The 18664-nt window shown below is 47.0% G+C and overlaps 1 protein-coding gene across 2 annotated transcripts in view; it reads right to left on the bottom strand.

The window, feature by feature from the left end:
* Window positions 1-9261, bottom strand: part of TNFAIP8 (TNF alpha induced protein 8) — a 111708-nt gene extending 102447 nt beyond the window's left edge. Inside the window, exon 1 of one of the 2 annotated variants that reach the window (XM_088023240.1) lies at window positions 9103-9261. Coding sequence is in view for 1 of the 2 variants with exons in the window: in XM_028103499.2 (XP_027959300.1) it covers window position 9103 (1 nt within the window). In the remaining variant the exon portion in view is untranslated. The remainder of the gene's footprint in view (window positions 1-9102) is intronic. The other variant, XM_028103499.2, reaches the window with a different exon arrangement.
* Between the last annotated feature and the right edge of the window lie 9403 nt (window positions 9262-18664).

Raw genomic sequence — 18664 nt, 5'->3', positions numbered from 1 at the left:
CAGGTTTGAATGTAGGATGCTGTCTCCAGAGTAAGTTGTGCTATTTTTCTAAATCCATGACCCTTCACATTAAAAAGTCACTACTAGGAGTAATTAAGTATATGCGGTTTTCAACACCTCCTACATCTTCTGTTTTTCTCCCAACTACTCATCATGGGTGGTTAGTTTTAATTCCAATGAAACCTGGTTTTATCATTCTCATTAACAGTGATGGCCTTAGCTACAACAGCTACTAGAGCGTGGGAGTCTGGGGCCAGTGCAGGTGCTGTGTGCCCACTCGGCATGCCCTCTCCCTTCTTCCTATTGGCACGGCCAACCTCCCACAGTAGAGTTTTCCTCTAACGACGGCTACTCACTTTCACAGCTCTCCTGCAACTATGACTCAGCTCTGCTCCGTGAGGCCTGAGGAGACTTCAGGAAAGATCCTACCCCCGGATAGAAAGACATGGACACTGCAGGGGAACAGATTCATCATCGCCCTCTCTGTGCCCCACCTCTCCCCTCCATATACACACACACACTTTGTGCCTTTGGATGGAGTTGGAGGCAGTGTGCAATACCTGGTGCCGAGGACGCCCTTTTCTGCCCACGAGGCAGCAAGTCTGCCGAAGAAAAGGTAACATGCTAACGATGGGAGAGCGGAAGGACGGAAAGAACCCGGGCCCTGGTGATACTGTCTGAGCCACTGGTTCAACACCGGATTGCACCAAGCACGGACTGCCCTTCACAAAAGATAACTTAATGACTTTACTGTTCAAACCTGTTAGTTGGGCATTCTCTTACGTGCTGCCTAAAGTATCCTGAATGTTACGGCCTACACTGCATCCCCCTCACAAATTCCAATGTTGAGACCTGAACCCCAGTACCTCAAAACAGGACTGTATTTGGAGAGAAGATCTTTAAAGACATGATTCGACTAAAATGAGGCCGTTAGGGAAAGCCCTAAAACAATATGACTGGTGTCCTTATAAGAAGGAAATTGGACACACACATGAAAGGCACACACAGAAGAAGCTGAGAACATTTGGTGCCAGCAGATCTGAGCTGCAAGAAATAATAAAGGAAGCTCTTCAGGCAGAGAGACAAGAAAACACCCTAATGGAAACGAGTCCATGCTAAAGAATCAAGAGCCCCAAATATTGTGATTAAGTAGATAACTAGGAAAAAAGCTTTTTTCTCATGTTTTAATTTTTTCAAAAGATAGTTGTCTAAAGTGAAAAATAATAACTGTGATTTCTGAACACTCTACATAGATGTAAAATGTACAATGCTAACGTAAAGACTATCATTTGTAATATCCTTTACAAAGGCGATTGTTACAGAGAGACTTCTGTCCCGCACCAAATTCATATTTGGAAGCCCCAAGCCCCATTGTGACCAAGCCCCATATCTTCGGAGATATGCCCTTTAAAGAGATAATTATGGTGAAATGAGATCACAAGGGTGGGGTCCTAATCTGACAGGGCTGGTGTCCTTACATAAAGAGAGAGAGAAACACCAGGGATGCCTCCCAGAGAAAAGGCCAAGGGAGGATATAATAGAAAGTAGCCATTTGCAAGCCACAGGGAGAGGCCTTGAGAGACACCAAACTTGCTGACACCTTGATCTTGGCCTTCCAGCCTCCAGAACCGGAGAGAATACAGAACTGGGAGAAATACAGATCTGCTGTTAAAGCCGTCCAGTCTGGTATTTTGTTACAGCAGCCTGTGCAAACCAATATGGTGATATAGCATACTATTTATTATCAGGAATATAAAAGCCCTAAGGGTAACCATAAAAGGGAACAGAACTTACAACAGAAGGATGGAAGGTGAATTTCGGGTAGGTGTGCCTTGAAGGAGCTCAGAGTCCAGGTGTAGGAAGCCCAACTTCCTACAACCATCTCTTCTCCCAAACTGCGAGGCTCGAAGGCCATCCCCCTGGTGTGCTGCGGGATGGTGCCTAGAGAGGGGGGCTCAAGCATGACTCAGAGTCGTCCCTTTTCATCCCTGTTGATCCCTGGTCAAATACTTAAACCTCCAGGGAAAGACAGAGGCTCTACTAAAATGACTATTATGTATCATCAGAAGCAGACCTTTAATATACTCCGTGTCTCTTACTAGAATGATAAATTGAGAAGTGACCAGAATTCAGAAACAGGGAAGAAAGTCTCAAGTACCGGCCCAACTCAAAATGCAAAAAAAAGAAAAAGAATTTAAAAAAAGAAGAAGGGGGAGGAGGAAGAGGAAGTGGAGGAAGTTACGGAAAGGTGGCTTCAAAGAAAGAAACTGTGTTCTCCAACTTGCCATTGCCCACCATTTTGAAATGAGAGGGACATCCCAAGAACAGGACAGCCCGGGAGGTGCCAGGACCTCAGGACGGGGAGGGGACCTAGGGTAGGCTTTACCGGCCACTCGGTGACCGAGTCCTGGCCCTGGAGCGCCCCCCATCATCCGCCACTCTTGAAAAAGGGGGCACCCATCCCATGAGTGATCTACAAGGAGATGGTCTCCAGGCGGCCGGCGCCAGCCGACGACGTCAGCAGAGCCAGTGACCGGTAATCTAGATTTTTAACTAACGAACCCTGAGCAGATTCCCCAGGGTCCCTGCTTCATGGCTCTCAATTCCTGGATCTATTCGTGGGACACCACTGTTGGTTTTGGTTGTTATTTTTTCGTCTCTGACCTCATCATTGGTCAATATTTCTCTACCCAGTGAAGACCTACTAGAAAAACCACTTTGTTGTTCCTTAAGATGGGTACCCAGGTGTTCATTTTGTGCGAGTTCATTTTAATCTTTAAACTTTTAAAACCGCTCTGGACTTTCAAGAAATCTGCTCTTTCCACTGCCAAAACCACCCTCGGCTCCCCCCAAAACAAACAAAAAACAACCCTACAGATCATCTGCTGCCTGAATAGTCTTCTTGATAGAACAAGACATTAAAACTGGTCTCCCAGGCTAGGGGTTTAGAATTTGCTGTGCATCAGTCAAGGGGGTGGGGTCAGAAATACAGAGTCCCAGGCCCAGCTATTGTAGGCGGAGCCCAGGAATCTGCGCCGTTGGTGTCAAGGGTCCCAGGGGATCGTGATGTGCAGTCAGGTGGCAAGCTCTGGCCCCTGATGGGCCCTGCACTACAGCAGCATGCTGGAAAAGTTCAAAGCTTCATTTGGTCTCTCACCTTTGTGGCTGCCCAGGTACTCACACGTTCAAACCATCCCACTTGGGGCACACAGGCCAGGGACCCCCAGAGCCCCTGCTTCCTCAGAAGGTGGTGTCTGACCCTGGCAAGTCAGAGCAGGCTGAGCATTCCAGGACAGAGAAGCAAAGGAGCTCACAGAGGGGAGGTCTGAGCCCCCTCATCTGTCCCCGGTACCCTCTGTGACTTCCTGGGAGCCTGTCCCTTCACCCAGGCACAAGGGGATTCCACCACTAAATCAGGACTGCTCTGCCCTTGGGCAGTGATAACATGGAATCAAACACCAGCCTTTCCCAGAAAACTACCTCATCTTTGTAAAGAGAGAAGAGGGGGTGCCTGGGTGACTCAGTTGGTTAAGCGTCTGCCTTCGGCTCAGGTCATGACCCTGGGGTCCTGGGATTGAGCCCTGCATGGGGCTCCCTGCTCAGCAGGGAGCCTGCTTCTCCCTCTCTCTCTCTCTCCCTCTGTGCTCTCTCTCTCAAATAAATAAGTAAAATCTTTAAAAAAGAGAGAGAGAAGAAAGAAACACAAAGGAGTTATTTCCTGATCACTGAGCAGTGGAACCGAGTCCGAGACTTATTCCTTAAAGGTTTGGATAGTCAAAGATTGTTCTGAACTCTGCAATCTGTTGCCAACATGGCATCTGCCAATTTTCTCAGAAGACTGGCATCTCTGCAGAATTCCTTTGTCACTTCTGCATGTGTGTGTGTGTGTATGTGTGAGAGAGAGAGAGAGAGCCTGAACATAGTCAGCTCAAGGGCTTGAGGTAGGGAAGGATGAAGACAGTTAGGTCTTCACAAACACAAACGACAACCCCTGCCTCCTTCATTTTGGTATTTTGGTTACAGTCATATTGTAAGAAACTTTTTTTTTTAATGGTCGGGAGTGGAGAAGGTTGGCTCATTTCAAATATACATGAGGGTACTGCATGCCCTGCACAGAGAGAGAGAAGTGTGCCCAGCAGACCCTGACCCAGAGGACAACCGTGAAGACGCATTCCTGCTCTCTGGAAATCTCACAACTTCGCCGAGGACATGCCAGCCTGGGTCCCTTTGGGACATCGAGGACAGCTGAGACATACCTGCCTGTCCGTCTTAGATAATCGGGTGTCATCCAACACCTGTTTTAAACAAGGGCCTCCAGAGGTGAAAGGCCAACAGACTGCTCACATCTTAACTGTAACAGGTTTTTTGTAAAAGCTTCCCTCTTGGGGCGCCTGGGTGGCTCAGTCGGTTGAGCGTCCAACTCTTGATTTTGGCTCAAGTCATGATCTCAGGGTCATGAGATCGAGCCCCCTGGCTGGGCTCCAAGCTGGGCGTGGAGCCTGCCTAAGATTCTCTCCCTCCCTCTCCCTCTGCCCAGTCCCTTGCCCCTCCTGCATTCTCTCTCTCTAAAAAGAAGGAAGGAAGGAAGGAAGGAAGGAAGGAAGGAAGGAAGGAAGGAAGGAAGGAAGGAAGGAAGGAGGGAAGAAAAGGAAGGAAGGCAGGAAGGCAGGAAGGCAGGAAGGCAGGAAGAGAAAAGCTTCCGTCATGCCCAGGGAGGCTCCCAGGATGCTGTGGCTCTTCTCATGCTCAGATACATAAAGCCCAGATGCCCTGCTCTGGCTCATTTCTCTTCAGCAGCAGAAGCAAGATGTCCCTCCATAATCACATGACCCTGCAGCTGGGAATCATTGAAATTGGGCTATATTCACCCCCATTCTCTGGGCTCCTCTGGCATCATTACAGGGAAAAAAAGAAAGTTTACGCTAAAAGCACATGTGGTACAAGTTATCATTCTTCCTCTCCCCTCCGCTCTGACCCAGTACAAACACCATCCTCTTGAAATGAGCCCAACTTGGCCAATCCAGAAAAGCCCACCCTTTGCTGGGTGCCTTCTGCATACTAGACACCAAGAGAGGGACCTTCTGTTTTAGTCCACATCACAAAACCCATGATGTAAATACTATCCCCAGTTTTGAGCTGGAGAAAGAGGCTCAGAGAGCTTGAGTGGATTGTCCAAGTCACACAGCCACGTGCAGCTGAGACCTAACAGCTGAATCCTGCAGAGTCATGTGAACCAACCACGTTGTGACTCAAGGAGAAGTCATCCTTATTCCCAATGTTTACGGAAACTACAAGTGGAATTTTGGATTTAATTCCATTCTCTGTTATTAAAGAAACAAACCTCGATTTGTTTATAAGTCAGCTTGGGGTGCTTAAGCAGAGGCCCATTCCTGTGTTCTCTCATCCATTCTTTTTTTTTTTCCTTTTTGGTGGGGCAGATCACTGTATGCCTGGCCCCCAGTCACGTCGAGAGAAACATCCCCATGTCGGTCTATCACCTCTCACCCTCAATAAAGCACACCCTCAATAAACTTGTAGATGCCCATTCAGCTTTGCAGCTGGTTCTGAACGTCCACTACCTTGGTCCTGAACCATAAATACTTGCCTCTAGAGAAAAAGCAACGGCTCTCAAAAAGGATGAGTGGGCATTACTTGATTACTGAAGAGCCTGTGACGTACTAAAACAAGTTTCTCAGGTAACTTCTCTGTTCCACCAGAAAGGCCAAGGAAACAAAGTCCTAGGAATCAAGCTAATTACAATTCCACCCCTGGCTATCTGAAACGGACATCAGAAGAGATGTGCTTATTTCAGTTTCTTATCATTTTGAGATAGAAGTATTTTGAAAATGGTTCTTCTATCGTAAGGAAGTGCCTTTACTTCCCTTTGTGAAACAGAAGAATTCTAAACCCACTTTTGCCACCAACAGCTTCCCTGAGGGGGCCCGTTCTTACCCACATTTTCCGGCAAATTGCCAGCCCTCCTGTGAACATGAGAGGGTTGTTCAGTGCCGTGCACACAGGAGGAGCTCTATCAATGCCTGCCGTGTGAATGAACGGTGCTCCCCGCCTGCAAGCTGGACGAGGGATACACCCCCAGATTTGTATAGACGTTCTGGTCTTAGACTCGTAAGCCAGATTGTTTCGCACGTGCCTGGATGCCTCTTGTTTCTAGAATTATCTATCCTCCACTTGTAGCTCATTTCCTCCTCTTACTCAGAAATGGATGTCACATGCAAACTAATGTCCACTGGATACTATTTGACCTCATTTATGTTTTGCAACAAGGTTCACTGAATTTTTTTTTTTTTTTTTTTTTTACCCTCAAAGAATCACCCATTTTCAGCTGTTGGTAAGCACCACTTGCAGACAAAAGTCTAGAAACTGCAGTCAACTCAGACTACAGGGCCAGAGTCATCAAAACCAGGGACAGGAGAGAGGAAAGTAAACTGTTACCCACAGGGAAACATAAAGGTTGGGGTGTTAAAAGCTCCTTTTTAGCGTTTGTTGAGTTCTTACTGTGTGCATTTGGTATTAAATGCAGGATGTGGGCAGTGTGAGGAGGGGTGAGGTGATAAAAGTTAATCCAGCCCTACACACAGCGCCGGAATCCGTCAACTTCTGTCTCATAACTGAGCTGACTGAGAATGCCAATAGGGGATCAAGGGTCCACTTTTTTTTTTTTTTTAACCCAGGTTGGGCCCCTGTGCACGGCCCCAGGGCCCACTAAGGCTGCCTTTCATCTCTGTGAGAAAACAGGTGGCCCTCACTTGTTATCACCGATCCTCCCCTGCCTCCCTTAGTTTCCCCCATGTTCCATCCCTTCAATGTGTGCAAACATGGAGGGGATGGGGATGGGGAATGGCAAGGAGCAAGTAGCTGAAATTCCCCAAGCCAGAAAAAATCTATAAATCCACCCCTCCTCCCGCATGGCATTTCCTAATGAGTGCTGTTTGGATGCAATCATTTCTCCCCACACACCCTTTCCTCCAATTTCAACAGAACGAAGAACTGCAGAGAATAGGTCTCGTAAAACACTCTTCTGGCGGGGGCGCGCTCACCCTCAGTTTCTGGGCCATTCTGTTGGGAACCCACAGCGGGCTGTGCCCACAACACCTCGCTAGGAGGACGAACACTGTATCTGGCAATATAGTCAGAAACGGAAAATTAAGGGACAACGAAGATGAGATTTTCCAGCTCATGCCACCCCATTTCTCAGTGAATTTAAGCACACGAGACCAAAAGGCACAAGAGATTAAAATCTCCCTTAAAGAACAAAATTTCAGGGCTCACTTTGTGCAGAATCACTATGCTTTGGGGGGACTCTCCTCAGATGCAGTGATTTCTCCATGATTCTTAAATCATCTGATAATCTAGATGAATATAATGGCTTATGAATACAAAACAGTCAATATCTAAAGCATTCACATTTTACAGGGAGGTAGGTGGTATCCACTTCCCGAAACTATTTACTCAAATAACAGATAGAAACTGAAAAGGTGGGCCAGGGGTGGGGGGAGGCAAATAATATGTACCGAGGGGCACAGCCATCCACAAAATCTACAAAAAAGCTAATTGTGTTACCAGCTAGAAAATTAGCAATAACTTGCTGACTTAACTCCCCATGACAGATCTAATTAGAAGGTGGCAATAAATGTTTCCAGGTGTTTAATTAAGTGTGATAATTATTTCTTTCCTTTAAGAGAGATGGAGTCATATGTTTACATTTCACAGCATAATGTTTCCTTAGTTAAAACACTGTGGAAACACTTTTGTGTAACACAGGATTGAAACCAGGATAAAAATATCTGCTGTGATAAGCAGCACTTAAAGTGATTTATCAGCTCTTGCTTTCATATGCCAATGTACAATGGCAACGTAAAGCCTGCTCTGTTCTGGTGATTTCCTTTAGCCACATAGCTTTCTGCCAACCTTACATCTCAATGAAAAATTTGGATAAATGAATTCTTATCTAGGAAGCGGGGAAATTGTATGGGGATCTCTACTTTCCAGGAAGAACATAGCAAGAATAAAATGAGATACAGGAGAATTCAGAGACTATTAGAAGTGGATGGAACCTCCTCAGCAACCCAGGGAATCATTTTATGGATGGATTCAAGTACTATCAATTAACCTTTTTTTAAATGCAATAAACCAATTAACGCTATCAATTAACCTTTTTTTAAATGCAGAAATGTACTCTACATTGAGATAGTATTGAGCACCCCGCCCCCCCTGAAAGAATTTACAGAGGGATGGAACTATCAGTCTTAAGTAACTCAAGGATTTTGTTGGTTGCAAGGCTGGGCTCTCAACTACTGTCCCCTTCCTTCCATCATCCCCCAGGGTACTGCTCTAACTACTGCTGTGTTTTAGGACATCAGTTGGCTTTCGCATTACCGTGTCACTGAATCAATAAACATCCTTTAGGTGTCAAAGTTTGGTTGGTCAGCCTGGTCTTGAACAAGCCTATTAGCCTCCCTGGGTCCCAAGGCGCATCAGGTGTTCCTCCATCAGGTGCTTAAGGCTCGAGTGTCACACGAGCGCGCACAAGGACACACACACACACAAAATTTTCTTCTTCATAGGCAGTCTCCACCGAACGATCTCAAGGCGAAAACTCTAGTGTGCCCGTTTGACAATGCAGGGCTGGATTACAATCTCAGGCTAGCATCTCGGTCTGCAATCTGGGGCATTGTGACAACCCGGGCAGTTCTTTGGACAGCATGAGCTGTTAACAGGCGGCGTGACACATAGCGGGGGCCGCGTCTACGCAGAGAAGGAAGGAATCGCGAGTGGGGCTCAGAGGGAGACGTGGAAGTGAAGGAAAGGGTCGGCCCGAGTAGGTAGGGGCTGCTAGCCGGAGGTCTAAGACAGTCGCCGCGACGCAGAAACTGGGTAAAACTTCGGGGAGTTTCCGGGGCTGTACGCGCCTGCACACACACTTCCACACACTCGCTCACATGCACCCACTCACACCCACTCACTCCCGAAAGTCTGGCGGCGGGGGCGGAAAGCGCGCCCCCAGGAGCAGCCGGCTGCCCAGCGGCCGGGGAAGCCCCGAGAGGTTGTGTGTGCGAGACCCGCGCGCCGGAAGGCACTTACTCGGAAGAGAGGGCGCGGCGGCGCCGGGACACAGAGGCGAACCTGGTGATCTGACGGCGCGGAGTTCCCTAGGCTCGAACGCTCGCGGGCTTCCACCGACCGATCAGCAGAGCGCGGGCCAGAGCCGGCGGGAGAAAAGGAGCCAGGGGCCGGGGGCGGGGCGGACCGGGCAGAGGGAGGCGCGGAGCGGCCGCGGCGGGGCGGGAGAGAGGGAGCCAGGGGCGGGGCTACGGGAGGCTCGAGGAAGCCGGGGCGGGGCCAGGAGGAGGGGCTAGAGGGTCGGGGGCGGGGCCACGAGGAGCTAGGAGTCCAGAGGCGGAGCCGAGAGGAGGAGCTAGGAGGGTGGAGACAGAGCCGGTCGAGGAGGAGGGACCAGGGGCGGGGATACAGGCGGGGCTAGGCGGTCGGGGGCGGAGCTTGGAGGAGGAGCCTGGAAGCTGGGGGCAGAGCGGGCCAGGTAGGAGGAGCCGGGGGCAGGGATGTGGGAGGAGCTAGATTGTCGGGGGCGGGCCATGAGGAGCTAGAAGGTCGGGGGCGGAGCTGAGAGGAGGAGCTAGGAGTCCCGGCGCAGAGCCGGCCGGAAGAGGAGCCGAGAGGCGAAGAAGGCGCGGATGAGGAAGAGCGGCGGGGCTAGCAGAAGAACCTAGAAGGTCAGGGGCGGGGAGGAGGAGCCAGATATCCTGGACGGGGCGAACCGAGCCTGACGCCAGGTTGGCGCGGCAGGTGCTCCGAAGAAGGCGGAGCGGGGCTGGGCAGCGGCCTGGGAGCCGGATCTGGACTGGAAGGAGGGACCGTTGGACGCGAGAGGTCGGGACTGGCTTGAGGGACACGTTCGCGCCTCGGTTTCTTTAGTCGCAAAAATGAGATACCAGCCTCATAGTGTGTTGAGATGATTAAATGAGCTCATGCATGTTTACCGTACCTGGCACGAAACAGGTACGCATGACTGTCACCGAGTGTTGCCATTATTATTGATTAGAACTATTTAAGCCCCTAAATCCCATTTGCTCTTACCTTCTCCCCCGCCCCCTTTCGGCTTCTGGCCTCAAGTCTACCCGGCGACGTCTGACGCACTCATGATTCCTGGTTGCCATTCGTGGAGATTGCAGGGCTTCCTCTTGCAGTTAAAGGCTCATTGGCTCCTGGGAGGCCGGTCTGGTCTCAGCCACTTCCGCGGACTTCACTGTGACTGCTACTGGCTGTGGGGGCAAAGGCTACCTCGCCCCCGGGATGGGACAGAAGATGTGCCTGCCTTCTGCGGAGGAGCCCGGATACGGGGTAGCGGTTCATGAAGGTGCTGACCTTCATGGGAGCACGATGGATCCATCCATACCGCAAACATCCATTAAACACCTACTGTATGGTGGCTCTGTGCAGAGGGCTGTTAATAATACTAGCAAAACTTAGTAGGTGCCGGCCACCGTTCTAAGCCTTACGACAGCCTATAATGTAGATCCTCTAGCTACCCACCTTAATTTTACAAAGGGAAAGGGGGGCATAGTGAATTAAAATAGCCTGCCCAAAGTTACACATTTAGGAAGTGGCACAGTATGGCTGGGAGACAGGTAATTAAATACTTTATAGGTGTAGTAGACCAGAAAATCACAACACATTTGTGTTTAATGCCCCAAATAAGAATATGCACAAGGTTCAGCGGTGTTCAGAAAAGAACACTGTCCTGTGGTTATAGCTATGGGGAGGGGAGTGTCAGGAAGACCTTCCGCAAGGAGGTGATGTCTGAGCTGGGTTTGGAAGAAGGAATAGGAGTTCAGGAGCAGCTACAGGTGGAGAAATGGGCGCGGTGAACATTTTTCAAGCATTCAGAAGGGTTGGGGGAAAAGTGGAGATTGGAATGAAGCTAAAATAACAAAAGAGGACCATTGAAATCCAAGTGCTTTTTTTTTCTATAGCTATAGGAGCTAAGGAGCATTAATTTGACCCTTGCTTAGTAGAAAGCCAGAAGGATTTTAATCATGGGGGACATGTCAATTGTTCCAGAAAGGTTAATCTGAAAACAGCAAAGAGAATGCCAGAGCCAGGAAACTTGCTTATGAAGTTACTGAAATCTGACAGGTTGGGATACTGTGGTAGGCAGAATAATGAATCCGGGAAGGATGTCCACTCCCTAATCCCTGGAACACTTTGCAGATGTGCTTAAGTTTAAAGACAATGAGATGGGGAGCCTATCCTGGATTATTTGAGTGAGTCTAATCTAATCATGTGAGTTCTGTAAAGTGAAAGAGTGTGTCGGAGAGATTCAAAATATGAGAGGAGCTGGACCTAGTTCAGAAGCCAAGGATTGGGTGGCCTTTAGAAGTTGGAAATGGACCTCAGCCAACAAAAAGTGAGAATTTCAGTCCCACGGCCACAAGGAAGTGAATTCTGCCAATAACCCAACTGAGCAGGGGAAAGGGGACCCTCCCTTAGAGCCTACAGAAGGGAACTCAGCTCTGGAGGTGCACTTTGATTTTATCCTGTTGAGACCCACACTGGACTTCTGACCTACAGTACTGTAAAATAATAAATTTGTGTCTTAAAACCTTACATTGGTGGTAATTTTGTTGTTGACAGTAACGGGAATTTAACAGAGACGCTGAAGGCCTAAACTAAGTGGTTGGAAAGAAGGTGGCTCATGCAGGCCCTGGAAATTGATGGGATGTGGGGGTTGAGGGAAGGAGAGTCATCTAGGTTGATTCATGGGATTTCTGGTTTGGCAGGCTGTTTTGGTGGTGCCACCCATTAGAGGGAGGGACAAAGGCATTTACTTTCTAAACATTTTTTGAGTCTGCAGTGATGCAACTAAATTAGAAGAGTTTGTACACTCCCATCCTTCCCCACCCCCCAAATGATTAGAAATGATTGCTGCCTGAAAGCCCATGCGCAGTGATATTTGTCACCACCAACTGAGAACTGTAGTACGGTGTCTGCCGCGTGTAAACTGGATGACTTAGGACAAAGCACAAAGCATTAAGGAGACCTGGTGTCTGCTGTCTGAGAAAGAAGGAAGAGCGGGGCTGGGCAGCGGCCTGGGAGCTGGGAGTCTGCATGACTGCTGTGAGAGTCAGCCAGACTCAGCTCCAGGAACCATCCCCATTGCTTCACTTCTGTCTCCCTTGTTCCCAGCTGCACCCTAAAACAGCACTGCCCAGAGCCCCTTCTGTCTTTATCACAGTTCTATAATCTATCTTCAACATTCTTTTTAAAGATATTTATTTATTTACTTATTTATTTGACAGAGAGAGAGAGCACAAGCAGGGGGAGTGACAGAGGGAGAAGCAAACTGTTGGCTGAGCAAGGAGACCAACGCGGGGCTCCATCCCGGGATGGACCCCGGGATCATGACCTGAGCCGAAGGCAGACACTTAACCAACTGAGCCACCCAGGCGCCCCTATCTTCAACATTCTACACCTGGACTAGTCTCTTATCCTTAACTTAATTTTTGACTCTTCCTTTACCTGACATACACTTGCATTTCTCCCAGTCTGCTTCCTCTCCTACCCAGCCTGACCCCACCAACCGACACTTTAGCCACTCACTGCTAGTGCCTCCTATTCCTTTACCTCATCGTCCTTTCCTTGTACGCACTTGGCGAATCTTCCTGGTCATCCACATTTTCGATATGGACTCAGGAAGAACCCAAAAAGGTGACACTTGATCCTCTACAGACTCATGACCTCCAATCTCAGCTAAGTCTGCGTGCAGCCTAGATATCCTTGTGCATCATGAGTGGAATGAAGGGGGTTCAATCTTTACCCCTTTCCTGGAGACATCTTTCCCACCCCTCGCCCTTCCTGCTCTTAATATACCATCTTACCTCCTAATACAAAATAGATCAGCAATAGCGTTTGCTCGACTTCCTGTTGGAGCTATTAAAAATACCATCTGCATCCACTCATCTTGGTTTCCTTTCCTCTCATCCAAGTGGATCCAGAGTAAACCCTCTCACCAGTTCTCTGGGTCCCCACAGAGCCCTCGCTTCTATCTACATGGGCTGCATTCCATTAAATATCCTTTCTCTCCCTCTCTCTCTCAAGATTTTATTTATTTGAGAGAGAGAGAACAAACAGAGGGGGTGGGGGAAGCAGACTTCCCGCTGAGCAGGGAGCTCGACGTGGGACTTGATCCCAGGACCCGGGGATCATGACTTGAGCCGAAGGCAGCCGCTTAACCCACTGAATCACCCAGGTGTCCCTCCCTTCTCTTTTATCCTCAACCTCTCCAGTTCTTTTCTTTCCTTGCAAAACTTTAGGGGAGCCTGGGTGGGTGGCTCAGTCAGTTAAGTGACCAACTACTGGTTTCGGCTCAGGTCATGATCTCAGTGTCATGAGATGGAGCCCTATGTCGGGCTCCACGCTGAGTGTGAGGTCCACTTGGGATTCTCCTTCTTCAGCCCTTCTCTCCACTTGCACACTCTCTCACTCTAAAATAACTCTTTTAAAAATGCTAAAAATAAAAATAATGCAAAGTTAAAAATTCTCCAAGGACCCTGCCACCTTCTCTCACTCCAACACACTTTACTGGGGCCATCTAGACCTGACAGGCCACAGGTGCTGCAAATAGAAACAATGCAGAGTGGCCATCACCTCAGGGCTTACTTTAGGGGGCTGGGGAGGGAAGGGGACTCTACAATCTCAGGCAACTTGCATTACTGTCTTAAAGAACTGTTACTCTTCCACCATATTTCACAGTGTGATAATATTTAGAAGTTAGCAAAGTTACCTTTCCTATCTTACTTGAGCCAATAAACACTTGGATCACTTCATTTTCAAATTAGCTCTTGTGTTATTTCCAATGTGGAGTCAAAAAAAAAAAAAGCATTAGAATCTAGGAATCTTCTAATCACTGGTCTGTTAGTGAGTGGCTAAATATATTTGTAAGGACTTGCAGCTCTGTCTGGATTAATGAATCCTCCCAGACCAAAAACCCAAGACACAAGACACCAACACCCTATAAATCACATGAAGTAGAGACAACTGTGACTCTAGCTGCCTGCCAAAAATGCCTCTGTGCCTGCCTGTTTTTGGTTCTATCAGGTGAAGGTAGGAACTAACTTTAGACACATTTGTAAGTTTTCAAAAATCTTCTGATCCTGTTTCTCCTATACTCTCCTCTCTCGTTTTTTTTTTTTTTTTTTTTTTTTTATTTATTTATTTGACAGAGAGAGACACAGCGAGAGAGGGAACACAAGCAGGAGGAGTGGGAGAGGGAGAAGCAGGCTTCCCGCGGAGCAGGGAGCCCGATGCGGGGCTCGATCTCAGGACCCTGGGATCATGACCTGAGCCGAAGGCAGACGCCCAACGACTGAGCCACCCAGGTGCCCCTCCTCTCTCGTTTGAAGCCCCTACTGGGCTTACTGAGCCGTAGTTTCTTTTTGTTTTTTTTTTTTAGTGCAAGCAAAGAACTACATGGTACCACGATATGTGCAATAAAAACGTATGCACATACACTCTGGGAGGAGAGTGGAAGTGACCCATATTCCCTGGGTGAACGGGGAAGCTTTCACAAAGGAGCTTCCATCCAACCAAGTCAAAAAGGATGAACTGAAGTTTTCCAGGCGGACAGAAGGGCTCTCCGGGAAGTGTCCAGGGAGAGAGGTAAGATCAGGTCTAACATTTCCCAGCAGGCTAAATGCACTGAAGCAAGGCTGTGTGCATCTTAAACACATGTTTATGTGGCCTTTGTGCATTAACCACATTTTCATGAAAGTCTGTGAAAGAACATGCCTGATTCAAAACATGGCTATAATGTCACCAGCCTCCAAACTCATTTTCTGACGGCCTGCTGCTTCAACTCTTTCCAGGCCTATTTTTCTTTTCAGAGCATTGTCATAACATGTAATCTTGTCCTTAATGTAACCACATGAGTAAAAAGTATATACATTTTTTCCAAATAAAGTTGCAGATTGGGTCGGGTAGGAGAATTGTTCAATGTCAGGCAAACTAGAAACTTGAGGATAGAATAAAAATTTGGGGATCGATATCTTTTCCTATTACTTCCATAGACCACAACCCCAACTCATAGCTAGTACAGATCACTGGTGATTAAACATTCATCACAGAGTATTTTTCACTCTTTATTCAGAATTACTTAGCTCCTATAACAGTCACTGAAACGCACCTCTTCTGAAGAAAGCTTGCTAGAACTATTGCCTGTATCAAAGGGTGACTTTATCCACAATCTTAGCCAATTCAATCAACCACCCTCCCCATGAAACCAAGTTCTCTCCATGTTTCCAGATTTTCAAACTTTGAGCCATTTTTTTAAATGTTTTTTATTTATTCATGAGAGTCAGAGAGAGAAAGAGAGAGGAAGAGGGAGAAGCAGGCTCCCCGCAGAGCAGGGAACCCAATGTAGGACTCGATCCCAGGACCCTGGGATCATGACCTGAGCCGAAGGCAGATGCTTAACCATCTGAGCCACCCAGGCGCCCCACTTTGAGCCATTCTGTATAGAAACTAAAGTGCTGGGGTGCCTGGGTGGCTCAGTCGTTGGGCGTCTGCCTTCGGCTCGGGTCGTGATCTCAGTGTCCTGGGATCGAGCCCCACATCAGGCTCCCTGCTCGGTAGGAGGCCTCCTTCTCCCTCTCCCTCTCCCCCTGCTTGTGTTCCCTCTCTCGCTGTGTCTCTGTCGAATAAATAAATAAAATCTTAAAAAAAAAAAAAAAGGAAACTGAAGTGCTGCCCCTAGTTAGAACGCTTAATTTTCTGTGGTTGCACCACTGGACTCCTTGTCTATGTAGGTTCTTCCTCACCTGAATTTTCTTCTTTTTGACTATCTCAAATCTCACTTGAGCCTATCCCAAATACTACAAAGCTTAGTTTTGTTTTGTCTTGTCTTTGGCTGTGTGATTCTACTTTGAAAAGATTTTTTTCTACAAATATGGTCTAAAACCCTTGGAGTTCTCCTGTGTACTTACCCATGAAATGCTAGTCCAAGTTCGCAACCCTGCGCTTGATTTTAAACCAGGAAAGCTCCCATCTTACTACTTGAATACTCCCAGCACAGCACCCTCACCAAGTGGGCTCTTGTTCTCCTGTAATAGCCTCTTTTTCCCTCTGATTACCGATCTTCAGAGTAAAGATTTGCTGTGCTAGCTGCTTGTGTGAGTTATCTGTGTCCGTGTGAGCACACACGCATCTGTCTCTCCACATAACAATGGCCTCATGGATATTTTATTTTTATTAACATATAATGTATTATTTGTTTCAGGGGTACAGGTCTGTGATTCAACAGTCTTGCACAATTCACAGCGCTCACCATAGCACATATCCTCCTGCATGTCCATCGTTCAGCCACCCCATCCCTCCCACCCCCCTCCACTCCAGCAACCCTGTTTGTTGGGCCTCATGGATATTTTTAAAAAATTATCCAACATTGTAGTGGATTATAAATTATCTTGGAATCGAGACACGGCCAATATTGTGTTTCTTAAGTCCTTTTGTTGAGATCTCAGGAAAATTGAGTGTGCCATGTAGACCCTTTTCATGAGATCCTAGAATTTCTAAGAATCTTAACGTGGTATACCACAGCAACCTTGGAGGTAGCTCGAGGTAGGTCAGAGCTCATTTCAGAAAAAAAAGTATGAGTGTGCCTTTTTTTCTGAGTGGATGAAGTTAATACAGAAGAAACACAGTTTCTTAAAGCAATTTTACTAGATTGAAGTATAAGGGACAGGGATGGCACAAAATGTAAAGAGGATTCTGAACCCTGAAACAACTCTTGCCAAGGAACAGGCTGACACTCTTTTCAGTTAAAAACATGGGCCACTTTTACAGAAAAAAGCTCACTCAGAATTTAAAAGGAAAAACAGCTCATGGGTGGAGCCAAGAGTTGTGGAGAATTAATTCAAGGATTACTCAAGGGACTGGTGACTTCTCAGCTGAACTTCAGAATCTCAATGGACTGGGTACTGTGTGACTCTTATTTCCCCTCTTTTAGAGAGGGAGATACTCTGTCTCACAACTGTGTGTTTGGTGAGTGCAAGGCACATAACTTGTCTCCTTAGTTCATAGGTCTTTAGACTGAGAAGTACTCGACACAAGGAACCTCGTTCAAGGAGCCAAATACACACTAGGACCTGATTTCCATAACGGGATCCTGGGGATCAAGCCTGACCTGGGAGCAGTAAGAGGATGAAAATACTGGAGTTTTGGTGCGTATTTTGTATGTGGGGAGGGATACAGATTTTAAAATGATTTAACACTTATCCGGGGCTGATGTACTGTACTGCTTAGAATCTGTTACATACGTCATACCTACACTGGGTGAACAATTACACGGGAGTAAAACATTTCTACTGTGGAAAGAAATGTTTTGTCACACCAGTGATTTCTATCACCCATGTGTATTTGCTGTGGGAGAACCTAAGAAATATTTATTCCCAGGAGCCTTGTGAAACATTTCGATACTCTGACTGCATGAGCTTCTTCAATTATTGGCCACATATACACAGGAGAAAAACAAGCAAGCAGAAGGGGGGAAAAAGTCACGAAAAACTAAAGAACAGGGATTCGTGGGTGGCTCAGTCAGTTAAGCGTCTGCCTTTGGCTCAGGTCATGATCCCAGGGTCCTGGGATGGAGCCCTACATCAGACTCCTTGCTCAGTGGGGAGCCTGCTTCTCCCTCTGCTTGCCACTGTCCTTGCTTGTGTTCTCTCCCTCTGACAAATAAAATCTTTAAAAAAACAAAACAAGGGGTGACTGGGTGGCTCAGTCATTAAGCGTCTGCCTTCGGCTCAGGTCATGATCCCAGGGTCTTGGGATTGAGCCCTGCATCGAGCTCTCTGCTCCACGGGGACCCTGCTTCTCCCTCTCCTACTGCCCCTGCTTGTCTTTAGCTGTGTCTCTGTCAAATAAATAAATAAAATCTTTAAAAAACAAAACAAAAAGCTAAAGAACAGATCTGAAAATAACTGTAGCAAAAGCTATACACACTTCTGTAAGACATTTAAGTAACTATGTTCAACTTTTTCCAAGTACTCCAAAGGGCAACATTTTAACCTTTCTAATCAAGCATCAAAGTATCTCAATCCAGAGTATTCTTAACAAGGCCACTTCATTCAACAGAGCAGCTCTCAGTCATTAAGTTCTATGTGGTTTAAAGATACAGATTTTCTGTCTCCTGATACCCTGTTACTCAGTGAGGTCAAAAGGAGTTTGGAAAAGTATTAACTCCTTCTTCCCTTCTCCCATGTTAAACTTTTGTGTATTCCTCCATACATATTTGTCTGTATATACATAAAGGACTAAAAAACCTGAAACAATATGGGATATTTACCTTTTAGCAATTTTTCTCACTAACCTCTTTTGAGATCAACAGTTACAAATCTGGCATTCTTTTAGTGTTGAGAGAATATGCAATTCTATGGATGTTCGACAATTTTATTTAACTATTTACCAACTAATTGACATTTAGATTTCTAGTTTTTTTTTCTCCATATAGCTCAATAAACATCTATGTACACATATTTATGCGCATAGGTGCTTTTATCCTTATAGGATAATTTCTCAAAAGTAAGAATGCTTAGTGAAAGTATGTGTATTCAAACTTGACATGCATCTA

Source organism: Eumetopias jubatus, unplaced genomic scaffold (genome assembly GCF_037043125.1).
Source record: "Eumetopias jubatus isolate StellerSeaLion01/CBP00866 unplaced genomic scaffold, mEumJub1_p1.0 scaffold_5, whole genome shotgun sequence".
Taxonomy (NCBI): domain Eukaryota; kingdom Metazoa; phylum Chordata; class Mammalia; order Carnivora; family Otariidae; genus Eumetopias; species Eumetopias jubatus.
The sequence above is the reverse complement of the archived record's forward strand: the minus strand, read 5'-3'. Positions and strand labels throughout refer to the sequence as shown.